General features: G+C 42.2%; 1 protein-coding gene and 1 non-coding gene across 2 annotated transcripts; one reads left to right on the top strand and one right to left on the bottom strand.

Annotated features, from left to right (window-relative positions):
* Positions 1–13,759: 13,759 nt before the first annotated feature.
* LOC148546068 (uncharacterized) lies at positions 13,760–14,140 on the bottom strand. The gene has a single exon (XM_088499130.1). It carries the CDS (start codon positions 14,138–14,140, stop codon positions 13,760–13,762), a length of 381 nt encoding a protein of 126 aa, XP_088355256.1.
* A 4,337-nt stretch (positions 14,141–18,477) lies between these two features.
* LOC148546067 (small nucleolar RNA R71) lies at positions 18,478–18,584 on the top strand. The gene has a single exon (XR_015900812.1). It is a non-coding gene; the product is annotated as a small nucleolar RNA R71 (small nucleolar RNA).
* Positions 18,585–21,697: the final 3,113 nt, after the last annotated feature.

Raw genomic sequence — 21,697 nt, 5'->3', positions numbered from 1 at the left:
GGATCCCTCTAAAGCTAGTTTTTCCATAGGAGTTGACTAGGACTTGAGGAATCAAGTTAATTAGTCCACTTGACTTTCATTTATTTAGTAAGGGTTAACTAAGTGGGAGCAATAAACAATTTTTATCACACCTGATAAGGATAACTGGGATGGGATTTCCAGTTCTTATACCTTGCAATAGTTTTTTATAATTATTAATTTATTTTTCTTGTCATTTAAATTACTTGTTCCTTAATTCAAAAACCCAAACAAAAATACGCTTTTTCTCATAACCAATAACAAATCATACTGCCCTGCAATTCCTTGAGAGACGACCCGAGGTTTAAATACTTTGGTTATAAATTTTATTGTTGTTACTTGTGACAACCAAACATTTGTACGAAAAGGATTCTCTGTTGGTTTAGAAACTATACTTACAACGCGATTATATTTGTGAATTTCTTTACCGGCAGAAATCAGATCGTCAAACACCCCTTAACCTTTACTTGTCATACCTTCTAAGATAGTTGCCTTTCATGACTCTCTTTCTTTTTAATTCATTCTAGGTTCTACACTTGGTTTCTTGTCTCTTAGTTTTTGAATGATCTCTCTTGAGCTTAGTCTCTTTTACTCTTGCTCTTATAACAACTCACAACAACTCTTATGGAAACAAACTGTGCTTTTATTGATATTGCAAAAACTTGAAATAACATTGCATTTTCTTTCTTGAAATTAAAAACGCTCACAAAAGACTTCAGGATATATAAAAAAACTAAGCATTGAAAATAAACTATCCTAGTGTTGCAATTATTCAGGAACAGAATTTAAAACATAGAGAAAACTAAGTAGAATGCAGAAATTAGAGAGTGTCAACCATGGGACTTAACAACCTTGAGCAGCTTCAACTTCAGTTCATTGGCCCTTTGCCTTTGTCTTTCTTCTTGGAAGGGAAGGAGTCATCTTCATCCTTTTTCAAGGATCCTTCTTGTGCCTTAGCATCTTTGGGCATCCAAAATCCCAACCTTCTCATGTAGTTCATTTCATCCTCCTTGTGTTTGGCCAGAATTTTTTCTTGTCTTGCACTCAACTCCTTCATTCCTTGCATGAATGTTGGGTATCCTGGGTTTAAAGCGGCCACGGCATTACACAAGTGATTCAGTTTCGCTTGTGTGTTGATATCATATTGCCTCCTTGAAATGGTTCTGGCATCATAAAGATTTCTGAACTCCACAAGGTTCCTCTGTTGCCATTTGCCCTGCTCTACTATTTTGTCGAGTGCACTTCGCACCTCCCCCCAGTCGAACTGTTCCTGCTGCTCTTTCCTCATGTGCTCCCAACTCTCTTGGAGTTGTTGTATGTTTTGATTCACTTGGTTCCATTGTTATTGTTGATTATCCTTGAGTTGGTTGACATCCTCCCTCAGATGATGTAGGTCTCCATTCATTTAGTGTACATCTCCTTGCGATTGTTCCCAATTGAATCCCTCTGGAAATTGTTGGTATTTGTTCATACCCTGGGTCGAGCTGTCCAACCCGGGATGTTCTACCGACAAGACGACCGACCTCTTCAGGTCAGGACAATCCGACCTCTTCTCAAAGAGCTCGGCCAAATCACCAAGAAAGCCCAAAAAGGGTCCAAATGGAGGAACACGACCCAAATCCAAAGGCAGCCCAAGCCTATAGAGATAAGGGCGGTTCCCTTGAAGATAAGATGACCTCACTCAAAGATAAGATAAGATAACTAACTTATCTTATCTAAGAAGGTCACTCTACACCATTATAAATACACTGGAGCACCCACGTATAACTCATACTCTGATTCTACTAAAAACCTGCTTAATACCCTTGCTAACTTAAGCATCGGAGTCCCTTGCAGGTACCACCACCCTTCGGTGGCAAAGGATCAGCAGCGCAGCCAGTCCAACAAGTCGGACACGACCGTTCTAGCCGCCATCCACCAGCTGGACACGTCATCTCCAACCAGTACAAAAGATCTCGTCCGAGATCGACCTACAGTTTCAGGTAACCCTTGGAACATTGGCGCCATTGCTGGGGAACCCGAAAGTCATCCCATCACCATGGCGTCACCATGACAATGACCACGATTCGGATCTAGAAGATAGAACACCACACAAAAACACGGACACTACACCAAAAGATACTCCTCAACGTAACAAAAATAACGATTCACCAAATGTGGGAGCCGTAGAGGCACTTAAAGATCGCTTAAAGCAACTCGAAAAAGAGGTGGAGCATCAACGAGAAGCTGAGAGAGACCTACGAAGGGAAGTTAGGCGACGCCGCGAGTTAGAGGACAAGCTCCTAAACTCGAAGCAGATCTCAAGACCAAGACTACTCGATCTGGTCACGAAGACGACTCCCGTAAGGACCAAGACCCATTCACTAAAGAGATCATGAGGGCCAAAATCCCAAAGGACTTCAAACTTCCTGACATGACTTTATACGATGGCACAGCAGATCCCGGCCATCATCTCAGTAATTTTAGAAGTAGAATGTACCTCACCGACACCTCAGATGCAGTTTGCTGTAAAGCCTTCCCGACTACTTTAACAAAGACGACAATTAGATGGTTCAACAATCTACCCCCTAAGTCCATCTCAAGCTTCGACAACATAGCCAAGAAGTTTCTGGCCAGATTCTCCATTCAGAAAGACAAAGCTAAGCACGCCCCAAGTCTATTAGGAATCAACCAAGGAGATCGGGAAAGTCTTCACAGCTACATGGAAAGATTCAACAAAGCATGTCTGGACATACAAAGCCTACCAACAGAGGCCGCCATTATGGGTCTCATCAATGGCTTGTGAGAGGGACCTTTTAGCCAATCTATATCAAAAAAATATCCAACATCTCTGAACGAAGTGCAAGAACGAGCAGAGAAGTACATCAACATGAAGGAAAACTCTCGACTAGGAGAGACCTCAAAATCCAGATTTTCCTGCTCCTCCCGAGATAAGGATAAAGAGTCCAAAAAGAAAGAAGATCAACATGGGGAAAAATCAAAAATACCACAATTACACCCCTCTTCGGGTGTCCCTTGTGGATGTCTACAGAGAAGTTTGCCATACTAAAAAAATACCCCCCAGCTTGACCACTCAAAAGCAAGAAAGGGGGAGGAAATCGGACTGAATATTGTGAATACCATCGAATCCGTGGACATTCCACCAACGAATGTTTTGACTTAAAAAATGTAATAGAAAAACTGGTAAGAGAAGGGAAATTAGATCGGTACCTAACCAATCGAGTCGATGAGCAAAGAAAAAGAAGAAGGGACGAAGATGTCGAACGAACTGAGCAATCACCTCGTACACCAGAGAGACATGTCCACATGATACACGGAGGATTTGCGGGAGGAGAAATCTCCAAATCATCCCGCAAAAGGTATCTTAAAGAAGTATATCATGTCGAGGGAAAAGAGGAAACACCCGACATCCCCACAATTACTTTCACTAAGGAGGACGCAGCTGGCATCATCTCAGGACACGACGATCCTATGGTCATAACTATCATATTGGCCAACGCAAATCTCCACCGCACACTGGTAGACCAAGGAAGCTCGGCCGATATCGTGTTCAAAACTGCCTTCGACAAACTCAGAGCATATCCGAACAGCCTGTTCAGACTGGGAGACACTCCAGTTCAGCCACTTGCATACATCTCACTACACACGATCTTCGGAAAAGGAAACCAGTCAAGAACACTGAAGATAGACTACATCGTGGTCGACGTGAGTTCAGCCTACAATGCCTTAATAGGTAGGACAACATTAAATCAGCTCGGCGTAGTAGTCTCGACTCCACATCTATGCATGAAGTTCCCAACTACAGAAGGGATAGCTACAATAAGAGCAGACCAGAAGACGGCGCGTTGCTGTTATAACAAAAGTCTAAACCTCAGAGGCAGAGGAGAAGAATTCCACACCATCGAACTCAGTGGAGTTCAAAGGCGGGAAGAGCTCCCCCCATAACCCGAAGGTGAGGTAGAAAAAGTCCAGATCAGAGATATCACGGACAAAACAATCAATATCGGTACAATCCTAAAAGGAGACATAAAAGAATCACTTGTACAGTTCTTACAAGATAACGTCGACCCCTTTGCATGGAAGGCTGCAGACATGCCAGGCATAGACCCCAAGTTAATGTGCCACAAGCTAGCAGTCTACCCAGGATCTCGGTCAGTACAACAGAGATGTAGAAAGCTCGGACCAGAACAATCCCAAGCGGTGGAAGAGCAGGTACAAGCTCTACTAGAGGCAGGATTCATAAGAGAAGTCAAGTACCCACTATGGCTAGCTAACGTCGTCTTGGTAAAAAAATCAAATGGGAAATGGCGGATATGCACCGACTATACTGATCTCAACAAAGCCTGCCCAAAAGATCCTTACCCACTCCCAAGTATGGGCACTCTAGTAGATGCCTCCTCCGGATATAAATACCTCTCGTTTATGGATGCATATTCGGGATACAATTAAATCCCGATGTACCCACCCGACCAAGAAAAAACTTCATTCTTAACCCCAAAAGCAAACTACTGCTACATCGTCATGCCTTTTGGACTTAAAAATGCAGGAGCTACTTACCAGAGATTAATGAATAAGGTCTTTTCGGATCACATCGGAAAAATCATGGAAGTCTATGTGGACGACATGTTAGTAAAGACACAAAGTAAAGAGACGTTACTGTCCGACCTCACCCAAGTATTCGACACTATAAGAAGGCATGGCATGTGACTTAATCCTGCAAAATACACCTTCGCAGTAGAAGCTGGCAAATTCTTGGGTTTTATGCTCACACAAAGAGGAATCGAGGCAAATCTGGATAAATGCCAGGCCATACTCGATATGAAGAGCCATACTTGCGTCAAAGAGGTACAACAACTCAATGGAAGATTAGCAGCCTTGTCCAGATTTCTAGCGGGATCAGCAATAAGATCTCTCCCCTTCTATGCTACTCTAAGGAAGAGAAAGAGGTTCGAATGGACAATGGAGTGCGAACAGGCCTTCCAAGATTTCAAAAAGTTCCTAGGACAACCTCCTATCCTAACTCGACCACGGGAAGGAGAACCCCTTGTATTATACCTCGTAGTAGGAAGTCGGGTAGTAGCCTCAACATTGGTCCGAGAAAACGACAGTGGGCAACAACCTGTATACTTCATTAGCAAGGCACTACAAGGATCCGAGCTGAACTACCAAAAAATAGAAAAATTCGCCTATGCTCTCATATTAACATCTCGACGACTTTGTCCATATTTCCAAGCCCACAGCATTAGGGTTCGGACTAATCAACCAACAAAAAGCATTCTGTAGAAAACAGATTTAGTAGGAAGAATCTTACAATGGGCAGTCGAGTTGTCTGAATTCGACCTTCAATACGAAGCTCGGACAGCCATCAAATTACAATATTTGGCTGACTTCATTACAGAATTTACAGAAACCCCAAAAATCCCTACAGAATAGAATCTCGATGTAGACAGTTCTTCAAATAAAACTGGAAGTGGCGCGGGTGTGATAATTGAAAGCGATCAGGGAACCTAAATTGAACTTTCCCTTAAATCCGGGTTCCCTGCCTCAAACAACCAAGCTGAGTATGAGGCACTACTAGCTGGTTTGAAGCTGGCTAAAGAGGTTGGAGCTCAAAAGCTCATCATCTTCAGCGACTCACAGGTGGTCACTTCACAAATAGTAGGGAGCTACCAAGCCAAGGATCCCACCATGAAAAAGTACTTGGACAAAACCAGGGAACAGCTCGGACAACTCGGGGAATATGAGGTCCGCCACATACCCTGAAAGCAGAACGCCTGAGCTGATGCACTCTCAAGACTAGCCAGCACTAAACCAGGGGGCAACAATAGAAGCCTCATCCAGGAAATGCTGCAGAACCCATCAATCTCGGAAGAAGAAAAAGTCCTAGCTATAACAGGTCTGGATCAAGGATGGATGACTCCCATAATTAACTACCTCAAAACATAAACACTCCCCACAGATAAGAAGGAGGCAAAGAGGTTAAAAAGGGAGGCACAATACTACACTATCATAAACAATACTCTATACAAAAGAGGGATTTCAATACCATTATTAAAATGTGTACCGACTTCCAACACAAAAGAAGTTTTAGAAGAAGTACACAGTGGAATTTGTGGCAATCATCTCGGAGCGCAGGCACTTACCAAAAAAGTACTCTGGACCGGATTTTATTGGCCAACTCTACAAAAAGAAGCCACAGAGTTCGTAAAAACGTGTCCACCATGTCAGAAACATGCCAACTTTCACATCGCCCCACCAGAGGAGCTCATCAGCGTAACCTCACCCTGGCCATTCGCGAAATGGGGACTCGACCTTCTCGGACCTTTCCCTCAGGGATTAGGACAAGTCAAATTCCTCATAGTAGGGGTAGACTACTTCACAAAATGGATCAAGGCAGAACCTCTAGCCAACGCCACTGCTCAAAGAAGTCAAAAATTCCTATATAGAAACATTGGCACAAGGTTCGGGGTTCCATACTCCATCGCCACAGACAATGGCACCCAATTCACAGATGCAGGCTTCAGAAAGTTAGTGGCCGATCTGAACATAAAACACCAATTCACTTCCGTAGAACATCCCCAGGCCAATGGACAAGCCGAAACTGCCAACAAAGTCATATTGGCTGGGCTAAAACAGAGATTACAGGAGGCAAAGGGAGCCTGGGCCGACGAGCTCCCAATAGTCCTATAGGCATATCGAACAATGCCACATTCCACCACAAAGGAATCACCTTTCTGACTAGCCTATGGAACGGAGGCAATGATCCCAATAGAGGTCGAAGAAGGGTCACCTAGAGTGATCCACTATAAAGAAGAAGCCAACTCCCAACTTCAAAGGGAAGAACTCGACCTACTTCCAGAAATTCGAGAAAGAACTTAGATCAGGGAAGAAGCATTGAAACGTCGAATGGCTTCGAGATCGAGATACAATCAAAGGGTAGTGCCGTAAAGTTTTACAGAAAACGACCTCATCCTAATTTGAAATGATATCGGAATAACTCGACCTGAAGAAGGAAAGCTGGCAGCAAATTGGAAAGGACCCTACTGAGTCATAAAAGTACTTGGAAAGGGCTACTACAGACTGTCCGAACTCAAAGGGCGAGAGCTTCCTAGGTCATGGCACGCCTGCAACCTAAGAAGGTACTATAGTTAGGGGTAATAAAGGATCTTGGGATAAGGTGCACTCTTTTTCCTGAAAAAGTTTTTTAATGAGGTGCCAAACCAAGACCTACAAATTGCCCAACTTAGAGGGACAAAACTCCCACATGTATATATTTGCATTTTCTTTTGAATAAAAATTGTTTAGATCTTCTACAAATTCTCAAGACGCATTAATCTGAAACGCTAAAAATTCATCGCCCGATTATAAAACTACAGATCGGCAGAAAGTGAAAATCAAATTCACTGCACGATCACAATAAAGACCAACAAAGATGAAAACCAAATTCATCAAAAGGTCGACCAAACGGGGATTAAACCTAATTTCTACAAAATTGGCAAAGATAAAAATAGAATAATGCAAGAAGTTATCAAAAGTAATCCATAGAAAGGACCTGACGAGGTCTTAATAAAATGGATTGCTAAAAATAACTTAAAGACCAGCTGACATAAAGAAGTCGGACCAGTCGACCACAATAACCAAAGTTATAAAAAGTAAATCCCTGGAAAGAGGTCTGGCCAGTCCTATAAAAAAGGATTACTAAAATAACTTAGAAGGGCCCGACATGATGAAGTCGGCCCAGAACATAAAGTTATAAAAGTAATCCCTGAAAGAGACCTAAACAAGGTCCAAAAAAGAGGATTATTAAAATAACTTCGAAAGGCCCGACATGATGAAGTCGGCCCAGAACATAAAGTTATAAAAGTAATCCCTGAAAGAGGCCTAAACAAGGTCCAAAAAAAAGGATTATTAAAATAACTTCGAAAGGCCCGACATGATGAAGTCGGCCTAGAACATAAAGTTATAAAAGTAATCCCTGAAAGAGACCTGAACAAGGTCCAAAAAAGAGGATTACTAAAATAACTTAGAAGGGCCCGACATGATGAAGTCAGCCCAGAACAACAAGTTATAAAAAGTAATCCCTAAAAGAGACCTGACAAAGGTTCAAAAAGAGGATTACTAGAAATAACTTAGAAGAGACCGACATGATGAAGTCGGCCTCCCACAAACAAGTTATAAAAAGTAATCCCTAAAAGAGACCTGACAAACGTCCAAAAAGAGGATTACTAGAAATAACTTAGAAGAGAACAACATGAGGAAGTTGGCCTCCCACAAACAAGTTACAAAAAGTAATCCCTAAAAGAGACCTGACAAAGGGTCCAAAAATAGGATTACTAGAAATAACTTAGAAGGGACCAACGCAAAGAAGTCGGCCCAAAAAACCAAAAAGTTATAAAAAGTGATCCCTAAATAGAGACCTAACAAAGGTCCAAACAAAATGGATCACTAGAAATAACTTCAGGCCGAAGTGAGGAAGTTGACATACAAGTTGGACCCAAATCAAGCCGCAAATACAAAGGTAATTCAAAGAGGTCGGACAATAAGTCTCTAACACTCCCAAAAAACCTAAAAGGTACCAGACAGATGCAGACAAACGTGTCATAAAAAGCACAAGATATAATAATAACAAACTCAAGAGGCTACCAAAATCAGACCAAGAGCTTGAAAACTACTTTGTTTTTCAAAATAAAGTTGCTAAACAAGCAACTAAGAAAGTAGCAAAAAGTCAGAACCACCATTTACAAAATATAAAAAGTTCAAAAGCCCACAAGTCGGGCTATCTACACAAAAATCCAGAATAAATCATTGAGAATCCGAAGACTTCTCAGCAGCATCAACACGGGGTGAAGGAGGACGAGTCTGAAGAGGCACCGCATCCACTGTCCCATCATCCTGGTTCAAGATTTGACAATTAGGTTCTGACTCGGGATGACCAACCTCAGCTGAAGGAGCTGAAGAAGTTGGAACAACAGAGGCTTTGGCGGCAGGCACTGAAGGAGGGTCGACATCATCATCATCAAGGTCATCAGGGACAATCTTACCGTCCTTCACAACGTTGTCCAAACTGAAGAGAGTAAGGTCAAGCTCGGGTACAAGAACCCGAACCTGCTCCTTCAGGTTCTCATAAGCAGCAGTTATGCTGCCTACAAGGTGACCCTGGAGTTCGGCATAATCAGCCCGGGCAGACTCCAAATCATCCCTGAGACGCATCATCTCTCTATAGGTCGTGACATAACTCTCCTTGTGCCTCAATGCCGTGTCTTCAGCCAACTTCACAGAAGCTGCCAAGGCAACAGAACTAGCCTTTTCACCGTCCAACTCTTTCTCAAACTTGGTCACCTTCACCTCGAGCTCCTCCTTCAAACCCTTCATCCGATCGAAGTCCAACTTGGCCTCCTCCATAAAGGCCTTTGTAGCGTGAAGGGGAAGATCTTGGGCAGTCCGATATAAGGCCGCCCCCATGTGTGCCATCTTGATGCTGCTTCGAGTAATAAAATCCAGATGGCGAAGAAAAGAAACATCGTTAGTAGGAATGGTACCATAAGCACCAATTTGCTGGTCCACAAACTCGACAGCATCGAAGTCAGGGGCATCAAGGTTAAAGGGCTCAGCTGTTTTTTGCTTTTTCGGTGGAGGAGCGCTAGAGGTAGCGACAGAAGCCTGTGGAGGATTAACCAAACGAACCCGAGGAGTAGGGACCATCCTCCTCGGTCCAGGAGAGCTCGGTATGGATGGTTTCGACTGAACCTGAGAGGACCCTTCCCCGGCCATCTTGGCCGAGATGTTCTAAGCTGCAGTAGCTTTCCTCGCCTTCTTAAAGGCCTTCATAGATTCATTGTTTTTTACCATCTCTGGAAAAAACTCAAATATTGTTACAAATTGAGAGAAAAAGAACAAAGCTCGATAAAAAAGAAACAAAATGAAAACAAGATAAGACAACCACTACCCAGCTTAGCTCGAAGAAGCGAAGGATCCCCTAAAAACGTTTTTGTATCAAGATAAGGAGGCTGTCCCCAGTTCTCCTCCAACACGTTAACAAAGGCCTGTTCGACCTCATCCAATATCTCCCACGTATATTTAGACACCACTACATTCTTTTGCCATTCTAAAGGAAAGGCAGGCTCGTTATTCTCATCCAGAAAAAAGGGCCGAGCTCCTTCAACAGCTCGGACCCTGAAAAAGTAATTCTTAAAGTCACAAAAAGATTCATCAAACATGGAAAAAAACCTTCTTTCCCTGGGAAGCTCGGAAAGAAACCCAGGCGGCCTTCTTCTTAACCACCCAGGCTTTGTCAAAACAAAGAGATAAAAGAAGAGGGATTGCGAAGCAGGGATACCTAGTTCGTGACACAGCAACTGAAAGATTTTTATAAAACCCCAGGAGTTAGGGTGAAGCTGGGATGGAGCTACGTTACAAGACCACAATAGGTTGGTCTCAAAGGGGGTAAAAGGAAGAGTAATATTCATTTGACTAAAAAAGAAGTCGTATGCATAGAAAAAGGGGCATTCTCCAACAATTCGGGTAGAAAAACAAACCCTTTTCTTCAGAATTGGGAGATACAAGGTCATAATTCTTTTCATCACTACCATTACTATAAATCCTATGAAATTGCCTAAGCTGCTAACAAAACTCGAAGTCAACCAATGAAACACACAGAAGAATCATAGAATCCACCTAATCAGCCATGCCCTCGGGGACTTGGGAAGATGTCTCAACAATATTTTTGCGAGAAGACATGAGGTCAACTAATCCTACAGCAAGAAAGAAGAAAATAGATTACTAACTAAAACATCTCGGGCAAAGTCAAAATCAACTCATAGCAGAGCATGACTCAAGCATACAAACAAATAAAAGGAAAACCCAAGACAAGGTCCAGGGGCATCCTTTGGAGGAAGTAACAGAGTAAGGACTCAGAAAAAATCTACAAAACTAACATCCCAACAAAACTCTCAGCAAAGAAAAGCCCTTTTTCAAAAGGCAACATCCCGAGAAAAAAGAGATAAAGTCAAAACAAAGTCATCAAAGGAGCAACAAAAATAGCAGTTCAATCAGAAAGCAAATAACAAAACACGCCAAACAGAGGACATCAAAGACGCAACATTTTTTCAAAAGAATCAAATGAAGCCATTACCCCGAAAAGCTACAAAATCAAATAAAAAGACAGCAAAACATGCAAAGCCCTAAAAAACCTCAATCATCAGGAGAAATGCCAGAAACATGCATCACAGCAAACAATTGAGCATAACGACGCGAAAAGATTCAAACTTTCCAGCATGCATTCAGACGAAAAATCAAAGCTTTACCAAAGAACCGAAGGCAAAGCGACGAAAGAAGTAAAGAAGCAAAAAGTAAAACCAACCTGGAAAAAGGAGAAAGCTTCAAAGAAGTTGAAGACGGAAGATAGAATCTGGAATCGCCTTTCAGAACAAAGAAAGCACCAACATCGTCGCAAAGGAAATGCAAAACAAGAAGACAGAGAGAAAAAGGAGGGGAAGTTACAGAGAAAAGGAAAACCATTTTTTGTGTAAAATTCAAAATAAAAGGGCCAAGAGAAACGGAGCATTAAAAATCAATTAATGAGGGTATTAAACCCTCGCACATTCCGAAGGCTAGAGCGTTAATGCAAAAGCGCGCGCTTTTAAAAAAACGAAAAGGAAAAACATTCCAAATTCAAAAAAAAAGAAGACTCTACAAAGAAGAAGTTGACAAAATACTCGAGTTCGGCTTCACCAGAGAAGGATCGAAGTCCTGAAACTAAGACTCGACCTCCAAAAAGAAAGACCGAGCTCGAGCAGGGGCACTGTTCATACCCTAGGTCGAGCTGTCCGACCCGGGATGTTCTACCGACAAGACGACCGACCTCTTCAGGTCAGGACAATCGGATCTCTTCTCAAAGAGCTCGGCCAAATCACCAGGAAAGCCCAAAAACGGTCCAAATGGAGGAACACGACCCAAATCCAAAGGCATCCCAAGCCTATAGAGATAAGGGCGGTTTCCTTGAAGATAAGATGACCTCACTCAAAGATAAGATAAGATAAGATAAGATAACTAACTTATCTTATCTAAGAAGGTCACTCTACACCATTATAAATACACTGGAGCACCCAAGTATAACTCATACTCTGATTCTACTAAAAACTTGCTTAATACCCTTGCTAACTTAAGCATCAGAGTCCCTTGCAGGTACCACCACCCTCCGGTGACAAAGGATCAACAGCGCAGCCAGTCCAACAAGTCGGACACGACCACTCTGGCCGCCACCCACCAGCTGGACACATCATCTCTGACCAATACAGAAGATCTCGTCCGAAATCGACCTACAGTTTCAGGGAACCCTCGGAACAGTATTGCTGATATGGTAGTGGTTGAAGTGCTAGAAAATGTGGTTGCTCCTCTGCCTCTTCTTCTTCTTCTTCTTCTTCTTGTCCTTGTGGCTCATGGACACGAGCTCTATGCTCCCTAGCCCTGTGAAGTGGGTAGACAGCTACTATTTTGGCCATCTTCTTGGCAGTGATGGGCTTGTCTTGCTCCACTAGCACTTCATCAATAATTTTATCCACCCCTGCTTCATCACACAGCCTCTGGATGATGCTGGTGAATGCCAACCTTGAGCTATCTTTGGTGCTTTTCAGCACTTTATTAATGTTGTTGGCAATTAGCTCCCCAACATTGACATTCTCACCTCTGGATTTGTGGAGTCTTTTCGTATGTGAATTGGGGTTTGAAGTGTGAGGAGAGGTGGGAAAAGTATGGTTCAAATGGTGGAAAGTAAGGCAATTCAATATTTTCCCACTTGGGGAGTGGCGCCTAGCGTGGGAAGAGGTGCCAATCCTTATCCCACTTTTCTTCCTACATGTTTTGAGTTCCAAAGTGCAAGTACACTTTGACCTCTTTGCTTTGTGCGCTATTAATCATGTGGGCCCCATTCTCTCTCCTGAAAATAAAACTGAAACCCCATTAGTAATGACAAAAGAATCCTCCACATTTCTTTTTAATATGGGTGAATGAATTTGCAACTGATGGGTGTCCCTTGGGACACCAAACTTAATCTCATTGCATCATAATAAATTGGGTTCATCATTGGGTTTTTAATGTGTTCATAAAGGTAGAGTGATTCCAATCCTTTCATATACTTTTGCCTCCATCCCCTTCTGAACACAATTAAACCACGTCTATGCTCTCCCCAATATATTAAATGCTTTCAGATTGAGTAGTATTGGGCTTGCTAGATGGTGGTATTTCGTATGGTGGTGGTCACACCAAACTTAATCTCTGGACTTACCTTCAATTATAGTTTTCTCAAAGGTAGTAAGCCTAGATTAAGTGGATTGGTGGCCACACCAAACTTAATCTCTAGGCTTACCTTCAAATATGATTTGTTCAAAGGTAGTAAGCCTAGATTAAGTAGATTGGTGCCCACACCAAACTTAGCTTTTTAGTTAGTCCTTAGCCCAATTACTCATCATTAGCAAATGTATTCATCAAATTGCATCTTCAGAATAAAAGAAACAGAATGTAAGGGTCTCCTAACTACCAAAACTGATATTAAAATTCCTAATCCATTACCTACAATCTACTTTTAGAAAGCAAGAAAACATAAATTTTCAATTGAAACTCAAACTATCTAAATTGACAAATTTTAACTACTTCTAAGAAAGCAATAAATCAAAAGGATATAAAGTGTTGGGGTGCCTCCCAACCAGTGCTTCTTTATCGTCAATAGCTTGACGTTCTTCCTTTGTTAGCTGAGGTTGTAGCTCACTCTCTTCTCATCCAGTGAGTCCCCTAGGTAATGCTTGATTCTATGGCCATTCACAGTGAAGGTTCTTTGTGTTTTGTCTTCCATAAGCTCTACATGGCCATAAGGGAACACTTTGAGGATGGTGAAGGGTCCTGACCATCGAGACTTAAGCTTCCCAGGGAAGAACTTGAGTTTTGAATTGTACAACAGCACCTTTTGTCCTTCAGTGAACTCCCTCCTTGCTATCTTCTGATCATGCCACCTTTTTGTGTTCTCTTTGTAGATCTTTGCACTCTCATATGCTTTATTCCTAAACTCCTCCATCTCATTCAGTTGCATAAGCCTCCTTTCTCCAGCAGCTTGCTCATCAAAGTTCAACATTTTCAGAGCCCAGAATGCTCTATGTTCAAGCTCAACTAGTAAGTGACAAGCCTTACCAAACACCAATTGGTATGGAGACATCCCAATAGGTATTTTGAAGACTGTCCTGTAGGCCCATAATGCATCATCCAGCTTCTTAGACCAATCCTTTCTTGAGCTTCCAACAGTTTTTTCAATGATTCTTTTGAGCTCTCGGTTTGAAATCTCTGCTTGCCTGTTGGTCTGTGGGTGGTATGGAGTTGCCACCTTGTGCTTGACTCCAAACTTAGAGAGGAGTGCTTCAAGTTGCTTATTGCAGAAGTGTGTTCCTCCATCACTGATGAGAACTCTAGGCACTCCAAATCTACTGAAGATATTCTTCCTTAAAAAGCTCATTACAACCTTGTTGTCATTTGTTGGAGTGGCTATGGCTTCTACCCACTTTGACATATAATCTACAACCACCAATATATAACTGTTTGAGTATGAGGATGGGAAAAGTCCCATAAAATCAATTCCCCACACGTCGAATAATTCTAGCTCCATTATGAACCTTTGCCAGCCCTTTGGCATTCATCACATCTTATCACCAAGTCCTTTGCATCCTTGAAAATGGTTGGCCAATAGAACCCACATTGTAGCACTTTGGCTGTAGTTCTTTCTCCACTAAAATGGCCTCCATATGCAGATCCATGACATTGCCAAAGCACTTCTTGTCCTTCCTCATGGGAAATACACCTTCTCAAAATTCCATCAGCACACTTTTTGAACAAATAGGGCTCATCCCAGATGTAGTGTTTAGCAACTTTGACTAGCTTTTTCCTCATATGCTTGTTGATGTTAGTTGGTAGTTCCCCAATAGCCTTGAAGTTGGCTATGTCTGCGAACCAAGGGGCCTCTTGAATCATCACAAACTGCTCATCAGAAAAACTTTCATTCACTGCAACTTGGTGTGCCCCATCTTCTTCTTGTGGAATCCTTGATAGGTGGTCAGCTACCTTGTTTTCTGCTCCACTCCTATCTTTAATTTCAATGTCAAACTCTTGGAGTAGCAGAATCTATCTTATTAGTCTGGGCTTGGACTCTTGTTTGGTGAGCAAGTATTTGTGTGCTGTATGATCAGTGAATACAATTACTTTAGAGCCAATAAGATATGATCTAAATTTAACAAAAGCAAAGACAATGGCAAGTAATTTCTTCTCTGTAGTGGTATAGTTCCTTTGATTCTCATTAAGAACCTTGCTAGCATAATAAATGACATGCACCAATTTGTCCTTCCTCTGTCCTAAAACAGCACCCACAGCAAAATCTGATACATCACACATCAACTCAAAAGGTAAATCCCAGCATGGTGGAGCTATAATAGGCGCAGAGGAGAGTTTACTCTTAAGTTTCTCAAAAACTAGCATGCATTCATTATCAAAAACAAAAGGTACATTAGAGACAAGTAGGTTGCTCAAAGGTTTGGCAACCTTGGAGAAGTCTCTAATGAACCTCCTGTAGAAACCAGCATGTCTTAGAAAACTTCTAATTGCTTTGACACTGCAAGATGGGGGTAATTTTTCAATCACCTCCACCTTAGCCTTGTCCACCTCTATGCCCCTTTTTGAGATCTTATGACCAAGAACCACCCTTTCTGTAACCATGAAGTGGCATTTTTTCCAATTTAAAACAAGGTTGGTTTCTTGGCATCTCTTTAGCACCAAGGCTAAGTGGTGCAAGCAGTTAGAATATGAGTTACCAAATACATAGATGTCATCCATAAACACTTCAATGAATCTTTCAATCATGTCTGAAAATATGGAGAGCATGCACCTTTGGAATGTTGCAGGTGCATTGCACAATCCAAAGGGCATTCTCCTATAAGCAAAGACACCATATGGGCAAGTAAATGAAGTTTTCTCCTGGTCCTTGGGGTCTACAACTATTTGGTTGTAACCCAAATAACCATCTAGGAAGCAATAGTATTCATGTCCCGCCAATCTTTCAAGCATTTGATCCATGAAGGGTAAGGGGAAGTGATCCTTCCTGGTGGCTTCATTAAGCTTCCTATAGTCAATGCACATGTGCCAGCCAGTCACTGTTCTTGTTGGTGTCAGCTCATTCTTCTCATTTGGCACAACAGTGACTCTTCCATTCTTAGGGACTACTTGTACAGGGCTTACCCAAGGGCTGTCTGAGATGGGGTAAATCATCCCTGCTTGCCACAACTTCAACACTTCTTTTTGGACCACTTCATTTATGGTTGGATTCAGCCTTCTTTGTTGCTGTCTTGAGGGCTTAGCATCTTCTTCAAGTAAGATCTTATGCATGCACATTGAAGGACCGATTCCTTTTAAGTCTACAAGTGTCCAACCTATAGCATTCTTGTGTTTTTTCAGCACTTGGATAAGCTCCTCTTCTTGCTCCTTACTCAAGCTTAAATTGATGATCACTGGGTAAGTGTTGTTGTCACCCAAATATGCATATTTCAAGCTTGGTGGTAAGGTCTTTAGCTCTAGTTTGGGTGCCTCCACTTCCTTGCTGTCTTTGGGGTTCAACATGATTGAGTTCTCCATGGTTCCTTGTGGTAGTTCTCCACTTAATGCTTGCTGCTCTAACTTAATAGTTTCTTCACATTGTTCTTCTTCTAAAACTTCTTGAACTATCTGTTCTATGGTGTCTACCATCATGCATTCTCCTACGAATTCTTTGGGGTAACTCATTTTCTTAAAGACATTAAAGACCATCTTCTCTTCATGTAATCTCAAGACAAATTCCCTTGATGGCCTTCCTAGGATGATTGATGTGTTAACCTCTTCCTCCATATCCTGCACAACAAAGTCAGCTGAAAAAATGAACTCTCTCACCTTCACCAACAAGTCTTCCACTACCCCGTGTGGGAACTTGAATGTTCTGTCAGCCAATTGGAGTGCCATTCTTGTTGGCTTGACTTCCTCAATCTTTATCCTCTTCATCATGGTTAGGGACATGAGATTGATGCTAGCTCCAAGTCAAACAAGGCCTTCTCGATGTTGATATCCCCTATGATGCAGGGGATTTGGAAACTCCCTGGGTCTTTCATTTTCTGGGGTAGCTTCTTTTGTATTATGGCACTACACTCCTCAGTTAGCACTATGGTCTCTTTTTCTCCCAAGTTTCTTTTTCTTGTCATGAGCTCCTTTAGAAATTTGGCATAGAGTGGCATTTGCTCCAATGCCTCAGCAAATGGTATGTTGATTTAGAGCTTCTTGAAGATCTCTAAGAATCTAGAGAACTGGCCATCCTTTCCATCCTTCCTCAGCCTTTGTGGATATGGTGCCTTTGGCACATAAGGCTTCAAGTTTGGCTTTGGTGAGGATGGGGCAGGGGTCTCCTCTTTGTCCTTGTTTTCAGGCTTTTCTGCAGCTCCTTTTTCTTGGTTGCTCTGGCTTGGGGTTGCTTCTTCTATAACTTTTTCGCTTCTAAGTGTGATGGCCTTGTATTCCCCTCTTGGGTTAGCCATGGTATCTCTGGGAAATGTATGTGTTGACATAAAAATTTTCTTGGATAGAATCCCCGTTTGTGCTTCTAATTTTGAAATAGCTACGCCTTGATTCTTCACATTTGATCTGTACTCTTCTTGGTTGGCATCTATCCTCTTGTCAACTTGTGTTTGTCTCTCCAAAAGAGTGGAAATAGCTCCTGTCAGTTATGATGACAGTTGTGCTATTACAACCTCTACTCTCTCAAAGTTGTTCTTGATCTCACATGGTTGCATGGTTAAGGTTGATGTGTCTTGATGGGGGTTGTGTATTTGTTGAGTGGAATGATATGATGTGTTTTGTGCATTGTGGTAGGATCTATTATTGCTTGATTGATGGTTGGGGTTGTGATTGTCGTATTGATTGGCTTGGTATGGCTTGGTATGATCTTGATTGTGGCTTTGTTGGTTCCCCCACCTAAAATTTGGGTGGTTCTTCCAACATGCGTTGTATGTCTTGGAGTTTGGATCATATGGTGGTCTAGAATTATTCACATAGTTGGCTTACTCCCATTCGCATTCAACTTCTGGTACATCTCCTTCTTGTTGGGAGGCTTGGGCTTGAATTACTAAGACTTGATTACTCTCCATCTTCTTGGTCAAGGCTGCTAGTTGTGCAGTGATCAATTTGTTTTAGGCCAACAGGGCATCCATTGAATTGAGCTCCATTACTCCTCTCTTTTGAGCTTTGTCTGAAGCATAGAAGTACTCATTCTCAGCAACAGTCTCTATGACATCTATGGCTTCTTCAATGGTTTTCTTTTTGTTCAGTGAGCCTCCGGAAGAATGGTCCATTGCTTGCTTTGACTCATATGACAGCCCTTCATAGAAGATGTGTAGTTGCACCCACTCATTGAACATATCCGGTGGGCATTTCCTTGTCAAATCTTTGAACCTCTCCCAGGCCTCATAAAGTGTTTCACCATCTTGCTGTCTGAAAGTTTGCACCTCAGCTCTTAGCCTGTTGACTCTCTGTGGAGGATAAAATCTTGCTAGAAATTTGTTTACAACTTCATCCCATGTGGTTAAGATCTCCTTGGGAAATGTTTCCAACCACTTTCCTGCCTTATCTCAGAGTGAGAAAGGGAACAAAAGTAGCTTGTAGGTGTCAGGATGCACACCATTAGACTTTACAGTGTCACAAATCCTCAAGAATGTAGTGAGAAGTTGGTTTGGGTCCTCCTGGGCTCCTCTTCCATATGAATAATTATTCTGGACAAGTGTGATGAGTTGAGGTTTCAACTCAAAGTTGTTAGCATGAATTGTTGGTTTGAGGATGCTGCTGCCACAGTTTCCTGGATTTGGGTTGATGTAGGAGCCTAAGACTCTCCTCTCTTGCCCAACATAATTTCCAGCATCTCCTCCAACATTGTCTTGCACTTCGTCATCCATGGTGGTTCTCAGATCTTCCTCCATTGGTTCCTCTCTAACTATGCCTTTGCCTCTTGCTTCCCTCCTTAATCTAAGGAAGGTCCTCTTAGGTTCACTATCAAAAGAGGATGAAGTTTCTCCCTTTTTACCTGTCATGCATTCAACAAACAGCAAGTAGAGGACAAGTGAAAGAATCACTATAGTTAAGGTTAGTGGTTAACTTGGTTGATGCAATTAATCAAACAGCTAGAAGAATTGAAATATGAACAATGAATAGCTAGAATAATCAAAGTAAAAACAAAGAAAACAGAGTGGACAGAAAAATAAAGAGCTAAAAAGAAAATAACAAGGGAATAAAAAAATGCTTAATCTAGCTCTCGAATCAATTTAATCATTATCAAATTCAAACCAATCCCCGGCAACGGCGCCATAAAACTTGATGAGCCGAATTCACTCCCCATATAAAAAAATGGTGAATCCGTTCTTTTGGCAAGCGCACCAAAATTATCGTCAAGTAATAACCCACAGTGGAGTGGGATCGTATCCACAGAGATTGGTAGATTTGAGCAATTTTAATCAATTGGTGAATTAGTCAAGCTAAGCAAAATAGATTATGATTGCAGAATTGTAAATGTGCAGAAATATAAATGACCTAAAAGTAAAGGAAAGCAGTAAATGGCAGAATTGGAAATGGCAAGAAGGTAAAGACCAGAAACTTAAATGACTTAATTGTAAATGGGAATGGAGAATTGCAGAATGTAAAAAAAGCTATAAAGAAAGTGGAAGATAAGAATAGGGGAATTCATTGAGATCAGGAGATGTTGTCTTTTTGGATTAAATCCAGCTCATATCCTCTTCAATCATGTAACTCATTGACCTCTTGGAAATCATGATTGATTGAGCCCCAATCCCTTGGTGACTAAATCTCTCAGATCTTGATTAATAGCTAATTCCTTGGTCTAATTGCTCATGAAAAGAGATATGCTTGGTCCCTGATTATACCACACATCATCATAGGTAAAAAGTAGAGGGAGAATTTTAAGTCACCATATCCAAATACCAAAACCCAGATCCTACTCAAGTGTGAGAAGGGATTTCTATTCTGGTTTCATGTTTCCTTTTCCAAGGTTCCCATGAAACCCATTTTGCATTCAACCTCTTTTCCAAGTGATTGAACACTAGAATGAAAAACGAAATTCCTTCTAGCAAATCAAAGAGAAGATGAAGAGAAGAAAAAATTCACTATCATTAATCCATCAAGTACAACAGAGCTCTGTCTCTCAATGAGAGGGAATTTAGCTACTCATAGCTCAAGAAAAAAAAGTAAGATATGGAAAAGTGAATCTAACTATGCTTCAACTAATAGCTCAACTGCTTAACCCCTTTTTCAGTACTTTTAGGGGGTATTTATACTATTCCTAGCACTAGCAAAAAAAGAAAATACAAAATTGAAAAGGAAATTATATTTTGGAGGAAAAAGAAACTCAATAAACGTGATTTCACAGCAGGCGTGTGGTTGGCGCTTCAGTGGCGTGCCACGCCTTGCTCTGATTCTGGCTTAGCGTGCCACGCCTAACTCTCAAGTGGCACGCCCTCCTTCATTAGCACCCCTGGTGTGCCACGCCTTCGAACCCAAGTGGCACGCCCAGGGTCTTTTGATCACTTGTGTTAGCCTGGCGTGCCACGCTTTCGAGCCCAAGTGGCACGCTCAGGCCTTTTTAAAGCCCTGGATAGCCTGGCGTGCCACGCCTTCGAGCCCAAGAAGTGGCACGCCCAGGCCATCTCCCTCTTCTTCTTAGCTTCTGAAAAGGTGAACTAACGTGGCACGCCCATGGTTGGCCTTTTGTCTCCCTCTCTAGAAAATTGTACCAACGTGCCACGCCCATCATTGCCTTTGTTCTAGTAGCTGGCGTGCCACGCCCAGCATTCAAGTGGCATGCCCAGGTGAGAATCTTGAGCTGGCGTGCCACGCCTTTGACATCAAATGGCACGCCCAGCCTTTGCTTTGGCCTTATTTGTACCTTGGTGTGCCTCGCCTAGATGCTCAAGTGGCACGCTCAAGTAAGGGTGGAAGTTTGGCGTGCCACGCCTTCGATCTCAAGTAGCACGCCCAGCCTTTTTAGCCTTCAACCTTTTCTCTGAAATTTTGTACTAGCGTGCCACGCCATACTGCTCAAGTGGCACGCCCATTCATTTGTGACCTTCTTAGCTTAGCATGCCATGCCTGGCTCCTCAAGTGGCACGCCCCAGTGATTTTTAAAGCTGGCGTGCCACGCCTTCGATACCAAGTGGCACGCCCATGGCTCAAGTGGTGGGTTAGGTGTGCCAAGCCCAGCCTGGCATGCCACGCCCCTTCAGTGGCCTTCATTGTTGCTCTCTGGAAAATTGTACTAGCGTGCCACGCCCAGATTCTGGCGTGCCACGCCCATGTAAATGCTTGGAGGATCCTCTCTGGACTTTAGTACTGGCGTGCCATGCCAATGCATTTTTGTGATTTGCTCCAAGTGGCACACCAGTTTCACACGCCCAGCTTGTTTTGTTGTTTTCTTTCCCTTTTTGATATCTTTTTCACCTGAAATTTAGTACAAACTCATTTCAAAGCAATGTACTATAATGTTAATCAAATAATGCATGAATTGCAATGATCAAATGAGATTATGCTCTTTTATGGTCCTTTTTATGCAAGAAAAAAGGGTAGATGATGC

This window comes from Arachis ipaensis, chromosome B9 (assembly GCF_059453495.1).
Source record: "Arachis ipaensis isolate K30076 ecotype BB chromosome B9, ASM5945349v1, whole genome shotgun sequence".
Classification (NCBI taxonomy): Eukaryota; Viridiplantae; Streptophyta; class Magnoliopsida; order Fabales; family Fabaceae; genus Arachis; species Arachis ipaensis.
This window is presented reverse-complemented; position numbering and strand designations above follow the sequence as displayed.

What these genes read in the sequence shown, in the direction of transcription:
- LOC148546068 (XM_088499130.1), bottom strand. Translation starts at nt 14,140, where the DNA reads ATGTTGAACTTTGATGAGCAAGCTGCTGGAGAAAGGAGGCTTATGCAA.